Raw genomic sequence first — 22,047 nt, 5'->3', positions numbered from 1 at the left:
TCGTCATATTCTTCTAGACGCGTCTGAAGCTGGCATGTGGGAAAGAAATCTTGAGAAATAGTGGAAAATAGTGTATTTTATCCATACAGTGAGAGGCACTTGAATACGTGGGCTAATTCTCACTGCGTCCTTTTGGCCAGCCGGGAATACAATGGGACTTTAGAACAGTATGGTAATGCTGAAGGCATGCAAAGAATGAGCCCTGTATGAGGCAATAACTATGAGCAATGTAACAAAGCCTGGAGTGCCAACATGATGGTATACGTAGAAAATTCTTGCTACGTCGTATGTCACAATGTATGCTTGACTTCGTGAACCATGTACCCATCATTTTCTGACACCTAATACCGACCACACTCCAAACTGACTAAGATCTGAAGAGAACCTTAAGTATTGATACTCAATCCCCGAAACGCTAGATTTCACTGTCCTGAGAGATGCTCAACAGATTCATTGCTGAGGCCAGGGGCATCTCAGAATCATCCTACATTGACTCTGATGGCACCTAGCCTTGACCAGGTAGGTGTGAGTAGGCGATGGGACTCTCTTTATATTCTTCAAGGAACTCTTCAGGTGGCCAGACAACCTTATCAGACAAGGGCCCGCCACGGCGAGTGTTGTCCGCTTTCTCTGAGGTATGAGTAGCTTCCTTAAGAGTAAAGTCCTCTTTCCCGTTGGTATATCCGTGTGACGCTACATGGTATTCACGTAGGAGTTGATCGCTGGCCTTGAAAGCGAAGGTCCCATGCCAGCCTTTAGGATCCATCACATGTCCGCTTTTGCTCGTGGTGGTATTGTGCATGTCGGATCTGGATAGCTATTGGTTAGCGTCAATGTTTATGGAGACATACATCCGCACAAAACTTTGGCAAGGAGCTATGTTCGAATCTATATCCAGTGGGCGAAGCGCCGCAACACTTCCTTCAGACCAAAAGAACAAATCGAATGCTACTAACCGAATCAAGATTGCCTTAGGAGCCAGCAGTTGATCCCGTGCTGTCGCATAGGCTAGAGCTACCAGGCTCTTCTTGCGTTCAGCGCTGATAGTGTTACCACTGTAGAAGAAGATCCGAACAAAATTGACTCCCCCTTTAGCAGTAGCCATGGTTTCAAAGTAAAGCTGGATGAAGAAGAGAGTCTAGGATGAACACTGTCACGCAGAGAGATCTTTCGATATTGGGGCGTACGGCAAACTTCTTTGGGCGCGGAGCTAGGTCTTCTATATTGCGATATCCATCCTAGTACAGGACTCGTAACTGCCCAAATTATTGGCCATGCCATTTTATTGACGCTTGCAACGACGAGATGCTGAAACTCGTGGGCGGTTAGGTATCTAAATTTAGATAGGATTCCCTTGATATAGGTGGCGTGTCTTATATTTGTCACTTCTCGGCGCTTAACTATTCGAGCTACTACTCTCATCCATCAGTACTAGGAGATAAGGGATGAGCTATATATTTAGATAGAATGTTTGGACAGCTACTTGCCTGACTTTGGAGGATGGTCGAACACCGCTCATCGGCTACTGATAGTAGACAGGACGCCACGACGAATATGATCCCGGGCCTATAGCTATCTTAGGTACCCTAACCCTTCCCTTTCGCGATAACTAGAGCCAGATAAGCCATAACCTTACCGTACGGCTCCGGTCGGTTACGTAAGGACCCTTAGTCCTCTGTATATATATAGTTACGCCTGTAGCTATACTTAGAAGAATTATATCCTATCTATCCTCTAGATCTTATCTGGTAGTAATCCCTTATATTAGCTAAGCCTCTATACTTAACTACTTAAGAGCGAAAGCTTACTTAGAACTACTCCTACTAAGCTCTCGAGACTAAACGATCCCTAAGGATCTAGCTTAAATTACTAACTACTCGTAGTACGAAGTTATAACGTATGGGCAACAAGTCAATAGTCAACTAGCTAGTCGGTTGACCAGTTCGTGAACAGACTTAGAGTGTAGAGTTGGTTGGATGAGTCAACTAGTCAGTTACCGTGAACTAGTGAGTTCACTGACCAGTTAGTCAGCCGACTGGCGAGTTAGTATTAACTAGTAGGTTAGTTAGCTAGTTAATGGATATAGACTTAGGGAGTTAAGGAGGAGATTATATAATCGATATTTACGTTTATAAGATCAGATATTTACCTACGCGTTATTAATAGAAGTCTTACGCGTATATATACGCTAGAGCCTAAGGGTTATTTACCTTTCGGTTTACTTCTATAGAGGAACCTTCTATCCGGGACTTTCTATAAGGATTCTGCCGTCTTACTATAGCCCCGTCTACGATAGGTATTTAAGATAGTACTTTACCTTCCTTATTTCTTCCTTTCCTTTTTCTTCTTTATCTTAGTTTTCTTCGTTATATAGGATATAGTTACTTTACCTTTCTTCTTCTATATATAGGTTATCGTAGCTATACTATCTAGGAGTTATATAAAAACTAAGATCTTTAATATTCTTTTTACCTTTATACGATAGACCGGCGCTTACTACGAGTTATTAAGTCTTTATATATTACCTTCTCTTATTTTTCTCTTTTCCCTTTAAATAATCGATACAGTAGTACCTATTAATATAGTATACCTAGGTATTAATAAAGAACCCGGTTAGGGAGAGTCGTATAGTATATATCGATAGAGCTCCTTAGCTAGACCTAACGATCTTCCTCGTAAAGACTATAATATATATTTTATTTAGGTTACGCCTTAGCTAGATAATCTACTCGAGTATTTACGCGATAGAAAACTTAGCCGTAAGAACTTTATCGACTTAGTATACGACGAACCTAGGTTTATATTCGACTTAATACGGGATATATAGCGAGTAACGGTCGACTACTTATATTATCTCGATAACGAAGTAGAGGAATAATATAGATAGCTCGCTATAGCTACCGCTAAGATAGTTAAACTAATAAACTAGAAGATAATAAACGATAAGCTCCTCTATAAGTCCGAAGAATATACCGATCTTAATACTACTATTATTAAGCTTTTATAGATAATCCTCTAGTAGATCTATATCTCCGCCGATCGAATCGAAATAAGCTATCCTATATCTTCTACTAACTAACGCGAGTAGTATAAAGCTACCGTAGATACTACTATAATAGGCTATTCTAATTCTATATATACTATATATAAATTTAAGATCCCCGATCTATCTCTATTTACCGATAGAAAGGAAATAACTTAGGAAAACTAGAAGATCGCGATAGAGTATAAGCTATATAGTATAGGACTAGATCTTACTAATCTCTTAGCTTTAGACTATATTTACTCTCGATATAGAGATATAGCCGAACGGAATATTAATTAATATATAATAGATATAGCCTCCGAGCGATACTAGAACTATAATAACCTCTTTAAGTATCTTAGATCTATCTTCGGCGACTATAATAAAGCTATATACTCTAAATAGGATTTCTAGAACTTAGAGATATAGGATAGCTAGTTATTTAGCGACTTCCTATCTTAGTTCTCTTATCTCTTCGATACCGGCGAACTTATTATAGGCGAGCGCTAGAAGAAGTATACCCTCTAGAACCGCTTAACTCCCCGACTTCAGGAGATTATTAATATCGACTTAATTAATAAGCCTCTTATATCCTTTACCGAGTTTAGCTATAAGATTAGAAAGAAGTACGACGCTTTTTACCTAAGTAGCTAGATCTCTACTTAGCGACGCGGCTAGACTACTAATAATAAAAGTACCGATCTATCTAGAGCGTCGAAGGTATATTTCTCTAAGAAGTCTAACGATAAAACTACTATTATAACTTCGGTATTGTCTAGTACTATATCTCGCGAGATAAAGGTAATTCTAGTACCTAATACTAAGAGTCTAGATAGGAAGACCTATATCTACTATATAAAGGAAGAACGATACTTTAGATACAGATAGACTAGATATATATCTTCTAAGTATCCTAGTAAGGAACGCGCTACTTTAGTAGCTAAGATATTAGTACCTAACCCTAGTTATATAGAAGAGATCTCTAAACCCTCTAAGGCGGGAAAAGCCTAAGCCTAGAATAAGTCTCTCTTCTAGATATAAGTATTACGAAAGTAGTTATATCTTTAGATTTATATATAGTATTAGGAAATAATAAATAATTTACTTTTCTAATTATACTTATATCTAATAGTTAGTTAACCTATATAACTACTTTACTTAATACTAGAGTAATACCCTATATAGCTATCGATAAAGGATTAGCCTATACTATCTAAGATATTTAGAATATTCTATAGATATCTTTACCCTAGTTAGTAAAGATAGAGGGATATAATAGGAAAGGTAGAAACGCTATTACCTATATAATCATTCTAACTCTCTAGATCGATAGATAATAGTTTTATTAGATACCGTTCCTTATTACCGGTTTAGGTTATTACTATATAATTATCGGATAAGCCTAATTCGCGTATTATTAAGTATTATTAGATTATATAAATTACCGAATCTAGTAGTCTACTAAAGTTATCCTAGTAGATAAGATAGCTAGGAAACTAACTCTAGAGATCCCTCTACTAGTATTAATACGTCCGCGGGTTATAAATTAGAAATATTAGATATATACTAAAGCCCGTAACCGGGAAATAAAGTAACTAATCGAGTAAGAGCGGATCGATAGATCTCGGGTTACTTTAACTATATATAATACCGAATATCGACTTCCTAAAGAGTTCTTAAGTAATTATATATAAGTCTATAAGATATTTAGCTATATAATAGCTAGGGATAGAGAACCGGTAGTCCTAGCTTCTTAACCGTCTCGCGTAGAATTAAATACTATATTTCTAAGTCCTACTCGAGCTTTTATTAGTCGAGTAGGGTTTAAACGCTATATATAGACTAAGAATACCGAAGTATTTATTACTACTCTTAATAAGATCGACGCGGTAATTACGGAACTAGCTCCTAGGAACGAAGTAGTTACGGAGAAGAAGTCTATTTAATAGTAAATTCCTAAGATATACTATAATCTATAGGAGTTCTTCTTATAATATAAGTCCGATATTCTACTACTATATTAGGACCTATTCGACTATAAGATCCTTCTTAATAGAGAGTAGAGACTAGGCTATTATCTCCTCTATAAGATAAACTAGGAGAAGCTTAAAATAGTTCGAAAGTACCTTTTCGAGAACTTATAAAAGGGCTTTATCGTTCCGTCGAGATACTCCTTCGCTTCTCTAATCCTAATAGTAAAGAAGGTAGATAGCGGACTACGCTTCTATATAAACTACCGACGACTAAATATAGTTATAAAAAAAGATATCTACCTATTACTACTTATTAATAAGATAATAGACTAGTTAGCCTATATAAGACGCTTTACTAAACTTAATATATAGTAGGGATTCTATCGACTTAGAATAGTAGCGGACTTAGAGGATCTAACGACGTTTATAACTCGATATAAGACCTTTAAGTATAAGATTATACTATTTAGGTTATATAGTAGATCTATCTCCTTCTAATAGTATATTAACTAGGTACTTAGGGATCTCTTAGATATAGTTACTATCGTATTCGTAGATAATATCCTAATCTTTAGTAAGGACCCTAAGAAGTATATTAAATATATTCGGGCTATAATCTAACGATTATAAGCTATAGGACTTTAGGTAGTAATCTATAAGTATAAGTTTAACCGAACCGAGACTAAGTTCTTAGGTTTTATCGTAGGAGTAGATAGAGTAAGGACTAACCCTAAGAAGATTAAGGCTATTTATAAGTAGAAAACTCCTATAATAGTTAAAGGAGTTTAGTCCTTTCTTAGGTTCTATAACTTCTATCGTCGTTTTATTATCGCCTATAGTTATATTACGAAGTTACTCTACTAACTTATAAAAAAGGACTATATATTTATATAGAGCGAGGACTATATAAATACCTTCTAGTAACTAAAAACTACTCTTTCTTCGGCGTCTATCTTAGCGTACTACTATCCGGAGAGGGAGATAAGACTAGAAATAGATATCTTAAAGGATATTATCGCGGGAGTACTATCCTAGAAGTAGGATAGGTTATAGTATCCTATTAGGTTCTTCTCTAAGACTATATTATCTAGGAAGCGGAAGTAAGATATCTACGATCGGGAGATACTAGCGATTATAGAGAGTATAAATAATTAGCGGGCTAAGCTATCGGGATTATAACGTAAAAAAAGATTTAAGATCCTAACGGATTACCGGGCGTTAGAGTACTTTATATTATTAAAACTTCTAAACGCTTGTTAAGCTCGCTAGGATTTAAAACTTTCCTAGTACTATTTCGTTATCCGCTACCGACTAAGATAATAAAATACTCTTATAGATATATTATCCCGCTTCTAGGTTAAATAATAAGGGGAACCGGAGAGCTAGATATTACTACCGGAATCCTACTTAGATCCCTAGATCGTAAACGAGTATAAGACCGTTCGAATTAACCGACTCTATATTAGTAGCGACTTAATTAAATAGTTACTCTTAGTAAACCGGGATAACCTAGAGCTAGAAATATAGTATTAGGAAGCTAAATAGGAGAATTCCTTAAGTAGATTCGACTTACGAGAAGGAGTACTAATCTATAATAAGAAGCTTATAATCCTAGTATATAGGTAGCTACGAACCCGGTTAATCTCCGAAGTCTATAATTAACTATCTTTAGCCTACCTAAGTGCTAAGAAGCTTTAGAAGTTCCTAGTAAGCTATTTTTAGTAAGAGACTCTCCGCTAGGATATTATTCGGTTTTCGGATAACTATATAATATATAAGTATACTAAAACCTAGCGAATAAAGACTCCGGGACTCCTAAACCTATTACCGGTACCGGATAGATCCTAGTAGTATATCTCTATAGACTTTATATATCTACTAAAAGACTAATATAGATATAATAATACCTTAATAGTAGTCTATAGATTAACGAAGCGGATAGTTTATATATCCTTATTTAAGGATACTATAGCTAGAGATCTAGTAAACTTATAGTTAATATACTATTATAGGTAGATAGGACTTCCGGACTTAATTATATCGGATAGAGGACTATAGTTTATTATATTATTCTAGAAGACCCTATATAAGTTAATAGGGATTAAGCGGAAGTTATCTACTCCGTATTACCCTTAAATAGATAGATAGTCGGAAAATACGATCTAGTTACTATCTTAATAACTACGCGCCTTCGTAGATAAGTTCGCCGATAACTAGTCTAGTCTACTACTAATAATAGACTTTACTTAGGCGATTTTGTCTTATAAGTCGACTAGGATCTTACTATATTATACTAAATATAGATATAAGCTAAGAATAATAGTTAATTAGTAACTTAGTAGTAGCGGACAGGACCTCTATAGGCTAGACCGGGAGATAGCTCGAGACTAGGTAGATAAAATTCGCTAAGTTTATAAGTTCGTACGGGATAATATAGCTAAAGCGTAGGAATATTAGTATACCTAGGCGAATCGATATTATAGGGAGCTAAACTTCGATATTAGGGATCTTATTATAATTATAATAAAGGATAATCGGTAGATCGTAGAAGGACTATTAGATAAACTCTATCTAAAAGTAGAGAGGCCTTTCCGGATTATCGAGAAGGTAGGGTATACTTTTCGACTATAACTACTAGAAGGGTTATTACGATATAATATCTTTAACCCGGAGAAGTTACGCTATATAATAAGTATAGATCTACTTCTAGGATAGCCTATCCCTAAACTAGCGATATAGGTTATACTAGAGCCGGAGTATAATATAGAGATAATCCTTACTTCGCGAATTAACCGGTCGAAGCTTTAGTATCGAGTAAAGTAGATAGGATTCGAGAATAATATAATATAGTATAATACTAGTAATTTCTAGACTACGGCTTCGAAACTCTGGGAATATTATAAAATCTACCTATCCTATCCTAGATCTCCGGTAAACCTTAACTATTAGTTAGAGTACGAGGCTCTTAATAAGAAGCTACTAGTACGCCTAGACGATAATATACCGTAATATTACTATACCTAAGGATAGTCGCGAGTCTAAACGGGGGGTAATATAATATATAGGTAATAAGTTAATAGTTAACTAGCTAGTCGGTTAACTAGTTTGTAAATAGACTTAGAGTATAGAGTTAGTTAGATAAGTTAACTAGTTAGTTACTATAAACTAGTAAGTTTACTAACTAGTTAGTTAGCCGACTAGCGAGTTAGTATTAACTAGTAGATTAGTTAGCTAGTTAATAGATATAGACTTAGGGAGTTAAGGAGGAGATTATATAATCGATATTTACGTTTATAAGATTAGATATTTACCTACGCGTTATTAATAGAAGCCTTACGCGTATATATACGCTAGAGCCTAAGGGTTATTTACCTTTCGGTTTACTTCTATAGAGGAACCTTTTATCCGGGACTTTCTATAAGGATTCTGCTATCTTACTATAGCCCCGCCTACGATAGATATTTAAGGTAGTACTTTACCTTCCTTATTTCTTCCTTTCCTTTTTCCCCTTCGTCTTAGTTTTCTTCGTTATATAGGACACAGTTACTTTACCTTCCTTCTTCTATATATAGGTTATCGTAGCTATACTGCCTAGGAGTCACAGAAGTAACCCTCTCCTAACTATACTAAAAATTATATAATAGTATAAGAGAGGGCCTAAATCCTAAAAAACTCTACTCTATTATAGTCGGTATATAGAGTATCCCTCTAGAAGAGATCTAATCTACTAGTAGTTAAGTAACTAGAAGTAAAACTAGAAGAGAGATATCTAATCGGAAATAAAAGCTTCCTTATTTAAATAATCTATAATCCTTATCGACTTATAGAATACTAAAGTATCTAGACCTCTTCTAATAGATGATAATATATAGGAAAACCTATATAGGGCTTATATCCTATACTCCGAACCTCTTATCCTATTACTAGAATCTCTCTACTAGCTAATACCTAGTATATTATAACTAGTATTATCCTTACCTAGTAATTTTCTAATAATTCTACTAGCTAATATAGCCAAATTTCTCTAAGATTTATACTAGAATATCCTAGATCCTACTTCTTAGAGGGAAATCATCTATTAGGCTATCTTCGACTAGATTATAACTATTAGGATTAGGATTATAGGATGACTAGGACTATTAACTAGATAAAGGATTAAAGTCTAGGAGACTTAAATTTAAAGACTAAATCTTAAAGAACAGATTCTTCCTTCCTTCTACGATTATTATATATATATCTCTTATATATAGGGGCCTATATCTATTATAGTACGACCTACTAAGGTATAGCTATAGGAGAATTATATATAGAACGCTAATAAATCAATCCGGGTTATAGTCCTAAGGATATAGGCCTAATATATAGGAGATATATATATAATAATCGTAGAAGGAAGAAAGAACTCTAATCTTTAAGATTTAGTCTTTAAATTTAAGTCCTTCTAGATTTTAATCCTTTACCTAGTTAATAGTTCTAGTTATCCTATAATCCTAATTATAATAATTACTAAATCTTCTTTTTAACTACCTAAAGAAAAGATATCTAATCTACCGATTTACTAGTATTCTACCTATCTTATAGCTACCGAGCGTTCTAAATACTATACTAAGATATAGAATCTATAAGTAAATAAGAGTCTAACTTCGCGGATCCCTTCTAGTACTCCTTTTAGCTCTACTAGTAAGACTACTTCTCCTATATCTAGTCCTAGATCTTTCTTACTAGGAGATTCTAGTATACTAGAATTACTCTAAGCTAGAATCTACTAACTAGAATAAGAGATAATATTTCTATAGCGAAATATAACTAAACCGGGATTCCTAGTTATATCTCGACTATAATTTAGTATAGAGATTAAACTTAATTATATCTTCTATTAGTTAAGCTCCTTCTTCTTTCTCGAATAGTATAACTAGTAGCTCGATAAAATCGAGTATATCTTTAATATAAGTCCTAATTATTTTACTGATAATTTATACTAAATTCCTATTAGGTACTTTATACTTAAATCTATCTAATAGATCTAATAGACTAACTATTAGAAGACTAAATTCCTCTATATCTATCCTATTTAGTCTAACTTTATTAATTAGACTCTAGAGTTTATTTAAAAAGATTAATTTACTAATACTAATATTATAAAAAAATATTATAGTATCTAGTAGCTTTCTAACTAAGATTCCTAAGTATTTTATAACTATCTCTAATTACTCGAAAACTATATATATCTTTAAGAAAAGAAATAAGCTCTCGGATACTATACTAAGCTCTGTCCTTTTCTTAAAAATAAACTTAAGATATTATACTAGAATAATCTATCTAATAACTAAACTAATATGATTTCGGTAGCGATTTATATCTAGGATAGCTATGTCACGGCGTAAGTCATACGTGGTGACTTAGGACGATTCACGATCGAATCGACCCCGCGTCGCCTTAGGGTAACAACCCCAAAGGCTCTGTGTGGGGCTGTGGGGACTCGGTACGCGGAACCCCCATATATATATTGTGGGAACTGGTAAAGTCTACCACACCCTAAGATTCAGTCTTTGAAAATCAGAACCATAGACTTGGACTCTCTGCCTAGCCAACAGGTTCTCTGTCCTGCGATACAGACCCCCTAACAAGCTAAATATAACTCTAAGAAATATTATAGAAGTCCTATAACTTTAACTATCTAATTAGATCTACTAAAGAAGTAGAAATCCTTAAATCTTTCTAATTAGATAATATATCCTAACTAGACTATTCTTAGAATATTATTATAATATAATTAGTCTTCTAATTAGAAGGATTACTTATATATTACTTACTTCTAATATAATAAGAAAAGATACTATATCTCTAGCTATTCTTAAGAATAGAAATCTAGCTAGAATATCTAGATTAATAAAATTATAGAGAAGCTAATCTATCCTTTAGGAAATAATAGTAAGTTAGAGTAGACTCTATATCTCTAACTTCCTAGTCTATTATAAAGATCCTTTCTATAATCTAGATAGCTATATAGATCTAATAAGATATAGTTATAATTAACTTTAATACTAGAGCTAGTATTAATATAATTAATCTTAATTTTATAAGAATATATAAGCTTAACTAGATATCTCTCTATATCCTAGGACTCCGCGACTATTACGACTATTTTAGTAATACTAAAGATATATATTAACTCCCGATTACTACTATAGATAGCTAGGATACTATCTAGATATAGACTATTAACTATTATATAGTTATATAGAAATATAGATCTCCTATACTTCTTAGAATATCTAGGTTAAGTATCTAAGGAATTATCTTCGATATAGATATATATTAATAGTACTTTAGGATAAACCAGAAAAATCTCGAGCTACTCTCTTTCTACTAGTTTATAAAATATCTTTATAATAAAGTATATATCTTGACTATTATTTCCTACTATATAGTATCTAACTTTAACGAAGATAATTAACTAAGTATACTATTTTCTTATACTATTAAGGATCTATCCGAAACATTACTAGATCTAGAAGGAATTAAAGTCTAGTCTCCTAAGTTATAAGACTTTATAGACCTCTATTTAGTCTAGAAGACTAAGACTCTACTATATTATAAAGAAACTAACTATATAATTAACTTACTCCTAGATAAGTCTCTATCCTATAGACCGATCTATCTATTATTAAGGACTAAGTTAAAAGAATTATAAGAGTATAAGTTTTAGCGGCCGTACTCGTATAGCCCCTATCCTCTATTAAGCTTAGAAATTATAGAATAGAATAATTAGAGAGATATAAGATTTAAGAACGTAGAATAGGAGGATTATACTTACTAGTTAGCGAACTAATATAGGCTAAGTGTTACGGAAGCGTTCTAGGCGGACACTAACCAACAAGACTATAAAAGATCACTAATATCCGCAGTTACGGATACTACCCAGAGTCCGGTATATATAGTATGGTATCGCAACTTGTTCGGCTACGCCGTAACAACTATACTCCTCTTTCCCTAAGGTATGCCCTCACGCCTAGGATCCTTTCGATCTCTAGTTTCAACGTGGGACCCCGGTTTTTAGGTATACCGAAAACCCCTTCGCATAACTCGCGGCATCCGCACTCTGCGGGTATCAGCCATACGTAATACCGTAGACCCCTAAGCGTAAACCAGGGAACGGGTAGGTAACCTAGCCGTCCTTAGTATTTCTTGTCAGCGCCCCGGTCGCAGACTCGAATCATCCGCGATTCGAACCTAAGACCTTAGACCAGTAACTACAGATATTTTATTACGGAAGCGTTCTGGGCAGATACTAACCAATAAGACCATAAAAGATCACTAATATCCGCAGTTACGGATACTGCCCAGAGTCTAGTATATATAGTATGGTATCGTAACTTATTCGGCTACGCCGTAATACTAAGCCTAGTATCCTTACTATTATAGCCCGAGGAGGAGTAATCCTAATAAAAAAATCCTCCTAAGCTATAACCCCTACTATAATAGACCTACTTTAGAGACTATAATATGAAAGTAACTAATCTATATATATAACTCCTTAACCCTTAATATCCTATAGTAAAAGTATATATACTAGCCCTTTTCTTACTGCTATAAATAGAATCTCCTATATAACCGAAGATTAGCGAGATCTTTAATTATAATAGATCTTCTTTATCTTTTTAGATCTCTGTTACTACTTATACGACCCTAATATAGCCCTACAAGAAGGCTTATTCGAGGGATACTATATACTTATAAGATTAGAGTATATAGAATTAGATAATAAATTATTATTATCTAATATAATCTAATCTATCGGTATAGGTAGATAATATAGTAGCGGAGATAGTATATTATTAGGGGTAGAGAGCTAAGAAGATTATAAAATAGATTTACTACTTTCTATATTATATATATTCTTAGGCTTCTTAGGAAGGAGTATAGCTAGACTAGTACTAATTATAGATTATCGTCGCTTCCTAGATACTATTAAGATTACTAGCTAAGTCGATACTACTTTAGCTATAGATATATTTAGTATAAATAATATAGCTATAATAATTATAAAGAGGTATTATACTCTATCGATATTATAGTATCCTATCTAATCCCTAGATACCTATAAAAAATAACTAATAGATAGAGTTAGGAAGTTAGTCTAGTATTAGACTATAGGTAATATATAAACTATCTTAAAAGTAACATATATAGATATAGTATTATTCCCTAGGTATAGTTTAGCTATATTATATATAGTCGTAGATAGGTAGAATAGATAGAGTCTACTAGGATTAGTAGAGCTACTATAAAATATTCCGATAAACGAAAGAGAGCTATTATATATAAAAAGAGTATAGGTATTATATATATCGAGATCGGGATCTTCTTTAATCCTAATTAGAAGTAAAGAATATTAGCGGTTATTAAGAGGTAGTAGTAATAAAGAGGATAAATATAGGATTAGCTAATTAGCGCGAACTATAACTTATAGATATCTATTACTAATTAGTAGTAGTAGCTTAATAGAGAGAATATCCTAGATAAAGATAACTATACTAGGGATAAAGTCTAACTACTACCTATTATAGTAGTTAACCGATAGAGATAAGATTATATCTATATAAATTATATTAGTAAGATATAGATATATTAGATCCTAGTAGGAAGCCTTAATAAATACTTTAATAGTCTTAGGATTAGTAGATATAGTATAGATAAGAGTAGTTCCTATAAAGAAATAATAGATATTTATAGGCGTTAGGCTACTAGGAGATATTAATATAGCTATAATTAAAAGATAATAGGAAGTTAATATAGTATAGAGGAAGATAAGAAATAGAAATAAGTTATAGGAGATAGTATATATATATATTAAGTACCGGAAAAAAGATATACTATATCTCTATAGAATTATAGCCGAGATTAAGAATTAGATAAAGATAAGAATAATATTTTAAACTTAATGATACTTAAAAATAAATTATTATAAATATAATATAATATAATCTTATTCTTAAATTATATTTAGAAAGGTCTTAAAGCCTTTAGGAAGATAATATTATTTACCGATCTCTCTTTATTTTCTTTATCGAAGAGTATATATATATTATTAGCTAATATAGTATAAGAGAAAGTAATATAGAGTTAACTATAAGTAAAGGATAATATATAAAGATTAATACTAATATAGATAAATAACTACTCCTATAACTTATTAATTATTATTATAAAAACGAGTCGAATTAGAAACTAGAGTTAGTAAAAGTAGAAGATATATATACCCTTATTAGAGAAAAGTATAATAGGATATATTAATCGATATTACTCTTAAGATATACCGGTTATAATATAAACCTCTAGATAGCCTTATTAGATACCTATAATAAGTATATATATACTATTATATAAGCTATTATATATATCGAGGTTTTATATTAGTATTATAGGTATACTAATCTTAATATAAGTATCTCTAAGAGGAAGATTTAGCGGATATAGGATATTAAGATACTCCGGAATAAGAGACTTAGTATTAGTACTAATAGACTTATTAATATAATTAAATATATATAATAACTATTCTTATCCGGGAAGTAGATCTAAGATCTATTAGTTAAACTTATCTATATTAATATTCCTTATAGAGAAAATAGCCTATTCCTTAAAAAATTCCGAGAATAATTACTACTCGAAATTTATTAGGAAGAAGGATTACTTAGTTAGGAGTTATTAGAGGATAGAAACTAGATAGATAGTTACCGCGAGATCTATAGGTAAATAATAGATAGGAATATAATTTAGAATCGGAATAAGATCTTATATAGATCTATAGAAAGATCCTAGAGCTAATAAGTAAAGATAATATTAGAATTATTTATTAAGTATAGATATATATTCTTAGTAAGATAATAGATTTTTAAACTATTATCCTAGATAGTAATATACTAGAGAGTTATTATTATAATTAATATATAGTTATTATAGCGTAAGTTATACGTAGTGACTTAGGACGATTTACGATCGAATCGACCCCGTATCGCCTTAGGGTAATAACCCTAAAGGCTCTATATAGGGTTATAGGGACTCGGTACGCGGAACCCCTATATATATATTATAGGAACTAGTAAAGTCTACTATACCCTAAGATTTAGTCTTTAAAAATTAGAACTATAGACTTAGACTCTCTACCTAGCTAATAGGTTCTCTATCCTATAATATAGACCCTCTAATAATTACTAAATCTTCCTATTTAGCTACCTAGAGAAGAAATATCTATACCGATAACCTATTAATAATCTACCCGTCTTATAGTAGTAGAACGATCCTAATAAGTTAGTAAGAGACTTAGATAATCCTTAAGTAAACTTAGTCTAACCTCTTAGGACCTAGAAGATAGGTCTAGTTATAAGATATAATCTCCCGAATAGACCGAGTTAAATAAATAAAATACCCTCGATTACCTCCTAGTATAGATCTAGTAACTCGAATATAAAGCTACAATTTAGTAACGAGATACTCCTAAATCTTAATCCGCGTCTTCTTTTCCCTATTAACCCCGAGATATAGAGATTAAAATTAATAATATCTTATACTACTTAAGCTCTATCTTAACCCTAGAGTAGTATATCTAGTAGCTTAATAAATTAGAATATATCTTCGAAGCTAGTCCTAACTAATATATAAGTAATTTATATAAGATTCCTATTAGATTCTTTATATTAGAATTGATCTAATAGGCCTAGTAGATAAATTATAAAAAGACCGAGTTTATAGCCTAATAGTCTACCTAGGATAATTTTATTAACTAGATACTTAAATTTATCCGAGGGGATCGATTTATAGAGGCTAATATTATAGAAAAATACTATAGTACTTACTAGCTTAAGGACTAAGACCTATACGCGTTTTATAACTATCTCTAATCTATTAAAAACTATATAAATATTTAGGAGAAAGAGTATACTCTTAGCTACTATATAAAACTACGTCTAGTTTTTAAAAATAAACTTAAAGTACTATACTAGAATAACCTTCTAGAGAATTATATTAATATAGTTTTAGCTATAATCTATATATAGGATAGTCGAGGTATAGGATATCGGAATCCCTCTCTATCTAGAATAAATCCGAAGAAGCGATACTAAGAAGACTAGAACTAAAAGAGATAATAGAAAAATACTAAGAAATACTAATCCTCTTTCTATAGATAAGAGACTATAAATCCTAATTGAAATACTCCTATATTATCCTATTATTAGTTCTATAGAAATAGGGATCTAACTTCGGTTATCTATTATATATATAGAAAAAAGAGATATTATACTTCTAACTATTCCTAGATAAGATCTAGCTAAGGACGCCTAAATATATATATTAATAAAATTATTACTAATAATAAAGCCGTAAAAGAATAGGAAAACGCTAGCGAGTTAGAGTAAACTCTATAGCCCTAACTTAGTAGCTACTTATAGAGATCCTTCTAATAATTAAAACTATTATATATATTAAGAATACTACTATTAAAATTAGTCTAGATATAGATATAAATATAAGCGTTATTAACTATAAACTCGTAAGATCTTATAAACTATAATAAGCTACTCTCTAAATACCTAAGCTCTATAACTTCTAGGATTAATATAGTAATACTAAGGATACTTTCTATATCCTAATTATAGTAACTAATTAATAAGGAATTATAAAGACCTAGATAGTAGAGTACTATACTATTAACTAGAAGATAGGACCTCCTATACTACTAGGGATACCTAGGTTATATATATAAGGAATTATTATCGATATAGATATATATTATTAGTACTTCGGGATTAACTATCGAAATCTTAATCTACTTACCTCCTATTAATTTATAAAATATATATATAATAAGATATATATCTTTATAGTAGTATCCTATTAGATTAATCTAGAGATAGATCTTAATACTCTCGATAATCTACTCTTCGATAGTTTACTCCTATCTACTAGTGTCTAAAGGAATCCTAAAAGAACTATAAATTATACCGGAATTACTAGTTAGCCTAAAGAACTTTATAACTTCGAAGATTTATACTTAGCGGAAAAGATAAGGATCTTATCCTAGTATAAGAAGACCGATTATATAATTAATCTTATCCTAGGAGCTACTCTACCCTATAGGTCTATCTATCCTCTCTCTCGTACTAAGCTTTAGGAACTTAGGAAGTATATTCGCGTAAATATAGAGAATAGCTAAATCCGTCCGTCGAAGAGTCCTATAGATATATCTATTCTTTTTAAATCTAAAAAGAATAGCAGATTATAACTCTATATAGACTACTAGGAACTTAATTATATTTTAATAAAGAATCGCTATCCTTTTCTACTTATCTCCGAAATCCTTAATTATCTCTTATATACTAAGAAGTTCTCTAAGATCGATATCCGAGAGACTTATTACTATATTAGTATTAAGAAAGATAATAAGTAGAAAACTATATTCCGAACGTAATATAGCTACTATAAGTATATAGTTATATCTTTTAGTCTTACTAATACCCTAGCTATATTCTAGAACTATATCTATATTATACTATAAGAATACCTAGATCTTTTCTATATAGTCTATCTAGATAATATTCTAATCTTCTCGGAGGATATCGAATTATATATAAAATATATCTAACTTATTCTTAAAAGACTCTAGTAATATAAACTCTATATTAATCCTAATAAATACTTCTTTTACTAAGACTAGATAAAATTCCTTAGCTATATTATTACTACTACTAGAATATCGATAGATCCTTTATAGGTTAAGTTAATCTGAGAATAGCTACTACTATCTATAATTAAGAAGATCTAATCCTTTCTTAGATTTTATAACTTCTACCGCCGCTTTATCTATAACTACTTAACTATCGTAAAACCCCTTATAGATCTTATAAAAGGCCTCGAAAAAGGAAAATAACTAGATAGGATCGAACTTAGTACCTATATAACTTAGGCTTTTTATAATTTACTTAATACTTTCGAGTCGGTACCGATTCTACGATATTTCGATCCTAATTATACTATCCGACTAGAAACGGATATCTTATAATAAGAAATAGCTAGAATACTATCCTAACCCGATTATAAAGGAATCTAGTATCTAGTTATATTTTAGTCTCGTAAGTTCTCTAATACCGAATCCTACTATACTACTAGAGATTAAGAGCTATACGCGATTATATATAGTTTTAAGATTTAGCGGTATTATCTTAAAGGGTCTCGGTACTAAATCGAAGTCTTTTTAGACTATAATAACTTAAGATCCTTTATATAAAATCCGTAATTATATAGATATTAAGTATAATAGTATATAACCCTCTCTATATATTAGGGGGTCTATATCGTAGGATAGAGAACCTATTAGCTAGGTAGAGAGTCTAAGTCTATAGTTCTAATTTTTAAAGACTAAATCTTAGGATATAATAGACTTTACTAGTTCCTATAATATATATATAGAGGTTCTATATACTAAGTCCCTATAGCCCTATATAGAGCCTTTAGGATTATTACCCTAAGGCTATATAGGATCGATTCGATCGTAAATTATCCTAAGTTACTATATATAACTTACGCTATAATAACTATTCCCCCCTTCTATACTAGTTATCCCGACTAGGGATATTCTTATCTAGGAGATACTATAGTCCGGACTTTATTATAGTACTAAGAGAAGGAATTATAGATATATTATATATAGAATACTATATCCTTAAATTTAGGAGATATAGGTATAAATAAAGGATTACTATATTATATAGCTATAACCCTCTACTACTATTAGCGATATTATTTAAAAGAAATTACGGTAGGATACTTAATCCCTATTTACTAGATTAATATTAGTCGGGAAGCTAGGAATCTATCTACGATAGGATATTTCGTTAATAATTTATCCCCGAAGATTTATAGAATTAATTTTCCCTATAGATAAGAAGATTTTTAATTTTAATCTACTTTCCTTATTTAAGCTTAGTTCTAGAATACCCTATTATTATCGGAATCGTTATCGCTATAAGACTACTAGCGGAATAGGCTATATATCTCTTATACTAAACTTCGTAACCGTAAGTCCCGATTTTCTCTAGTATCTAAAATATTTCGGTAGGGCTAAGATAGAGTATAACTATCTAGTTACGATAGTCCCTTTCGCTATAGAGTATAAGTTTAATTACTTAGGGTCGGTACTCTATAATAGCTATAAGAGTAACTATAATATATATAAGACTATAAGTTTTCTACTCTTTTCCGAAATACTTCCGAATTACTAATAGATTATAAGACTTCTATATTAATAATCTAGGATATATAGATATTCTATTTTCTTTTAAAGATTTACTAGATAATCTTTAATAGTACCTAGGAGATTACTATAGCATCTAGACTATTATATATTCCGGTTTAGCCGGTCGGTATTTATTCCGATCTATTCTAGATAAATAAGGATCTTACTATAACTTTCTTAGGGATCGTATAGGCCTATAAGAAGGAGTATATTTTCGAAGGTCTAAAATATATATAAAGGATATAGATCGTCTATAATTCCTTAATAATTCGTTCTAATAAATTCTCTTTATAAAGATACTATTATTTCTATTTAGAAAAGATAGTATTACGTCGCTAGAACCTAATTACGGCTTTCGGTCCTTCCTTAATATATATAGATATTAGAGGCTATAGGGAGATCGTAGTAGACCTAAAAGAGGAGAGAAAGGAATAGTAAGATTATATCTAGTAAGAGGTACCTATCTAAGCTACGAAGGTAGTATACGTAGGCGCGTACTACGCTAGTAAGATACGCTAAACTACTAAGCTATCTTAATACCCCCCTAGACCTCGATCCACTAATCTCACTTATAACACGAAAAACATAAAAAGTGATTATATAAATATATTAATAACGCCTTAATATAGCTTTTTAAGCTCAAAAAGGTATTTAAACCCTTAGAATTAAGCTCGCTATAAAGGCTATTAAAAAACCGTTAAATAGCCGTTAAATTAGAGCTTTTTTATACCTAAAAGGTATAGAAACCTCTCGAATTAGACTCGCTATAGCGGCTTAGTAAAGCTATCTATAGCCTACTCTATAGTAGAGATTTTAACGAATTTATATACCCCCCTAGAGACTTAGTCTCTAATATAATAGTATTTAACGTTAATATACTTCGTTTATTAGTATAAATTATAGCTTTTAGTAAGGTAAATAGCGCCTTAGTTATCCTCGTAGATTATAGTAGGAAGTTATAAAAGGGACTCTATATTAAGTTCCTTAAGAAAAAGCTATAGCTATAATACCTCTTAGATAGCTAAAGATATAGCTATATACTTACTTTCTATAGAGGAAAGAGTAATATATATTTACTTTTTATAAGCCTAAGTAATTATACTATTCGTAAGCTTAAAAAGGAAGCCGGAGATTAATATACTACTATCCGTATATTTACCGGCCTAATCTATATTAATAAATCTAAAGAGGGGGTCTAGTAAGTAAGAATATACGATAGTAAGCGTTTTAGAACCCTTAAGATATCGAAAGATATACTTTAATATAGTTATATACTTCGCGGAGGGGTTATATATATATCTTATAAGCTTTATAACTATAAATATAATATCTAGTCGCGTATTAACTATTAGCTAAATAAGTAAGCCTACTATCTTATAGTAAGCTTTAACTTCCGCTAGAGTAGTAGTATCCTTATATAGTTATAGGATCTTCTTATTATAAAATAGTATAGGGACTATATATATATCTTATAGGTTAAATTTTATAAGGACCTTTCGAATATAGGTAAGCTAAGAGAGCTTTATCTTACTATCTATATAAATAATATTAATCGTAAGGAATTACGTAGTAGTACTATTATTAGTAATATTAAAGGATTTTCGAATATAGTCCTTAAGCTATATAAGAGATATATCTAAAGGCGTAATAATTAGTATATTATTAATATATATAAGAAGATAGAGCTTACGTTTAATATACACGAATACCGAATAGTCCGCTTATAAGCGAATAAATCTAATTACTATTAGAGCCCTATAGATAGTATTATACTATCCGCGAGGACTCTATTTTAGACCGTATAAAGTCTTTAAAAGAAGGCTATATTTTCTAGGCTCTTTAAAACTATTAGGAAGTTAAATATAGATTTCTTTAAGAAGCTCTATATTAAGAAACGCCGTAACGAAGTTAATATAATATATCTACTAGCCGAAATACGTAGCGATTACGCAGAATATTTTAAAGCTTAAAGCTTTAGCTATACTTATATAAATATTAAGATAATCGATTCCTTCGCGTTACTTAAACCCTTTTATAATAAGATACGCTTTATAGGTCCTATTATCCTTAATACGAAAGACCTATCGAAGCAGAAGAAGCGTCTTTTTAGTACCTTTAATAGGAAAATTATATATATACTAAGTACTATTTTTTAGCTACTTCTATATTTCCTTATTTACCGCTTTAATCTATTTAGTCTATTTATCCTTACTATAATTTTATATTATATCCTACTAGTTATCTAGTTTATATAGTATTAACTAAGATAAAGCTTAATATAAAAGCTTTAGAAGTAGTTATAAGTCTATAGTTATACTACGAATTAAAAAAGTAGGATATTTAATATAATTAGCTAGAGCTATATTTAAATACTTAAGAAAATATAAATATTCCTCTAACTCTATAGCCGCTTAAGTCTTCTTATAGACTCGTAAGGAACGCCGAAGACCTATCTTAGGTATAGTTTAAGAACTACTCTCAATAGTTTTAGGATTAGCCTTAATAGTTTTAGAACTATCCTTGATAGTTTTAGAACTACCCTCTATAGTTTAAAGATTATTATCGATATTTCTAGGACTACCCTTGATAGTTTCAGAACTATCCTCTATAGTTTAAGGGCTATTATCGATATATTTATTCTATTTATAGGCGAATCTCTACTTAATCTATTTACGAAGCTTTTTAAGTTAGACTTCGCGTTTAAATAAAGAAAGTAGTATATTAGACCGCTTAGATAATAGTAGGTCTCCTAT

The 22,047-nt window shown here is 31.3% G+C and overlaps 1 protein-coding gene across 1 annotated transcript; it reads right to left on the bottom strand.

Annotated features, from left to right (window-relative positions):
- Positions 1-505: 505 nt before the first annotated feature.
- On the bottom strand, positions 506-1,105 carry N7539_005463 (uncharacterized protein; the record flags this gene model as incomplete). The annotated part of the gene is made up of 2 exons (XM_056935065.1): positions 506-809; positions 957-1,105. The coding sequence occupies 2 exons, from the start codon at positions 1,103-1,105 to the stop codon at positions 506-508; spliced, it is 453 nt and encodes a 150-aa protein (XP_056790259.1).
- Between the last annotated feature and the right edge of the window lie 20,942 nt (positions 1,106-22,047).

This window comes from Penicillium diatomitis (assembly GCF_028827545.1).
Source record: "Penicillium diatomitis strain IBT 30728 chromosome Unknown utg000005l_segment0_segment0, whole genome shotgun sequence".
Lineage (NCBI taxonomy): Eukaryota > Fungi > Ascomycota > Eurotiomycetes > Eurotiales > Aspergillaceae > Penicillium > Penicillium diatomitis.
This window is presented reverse-complemented; position numbering and strand designations above follow the sequence as displayed.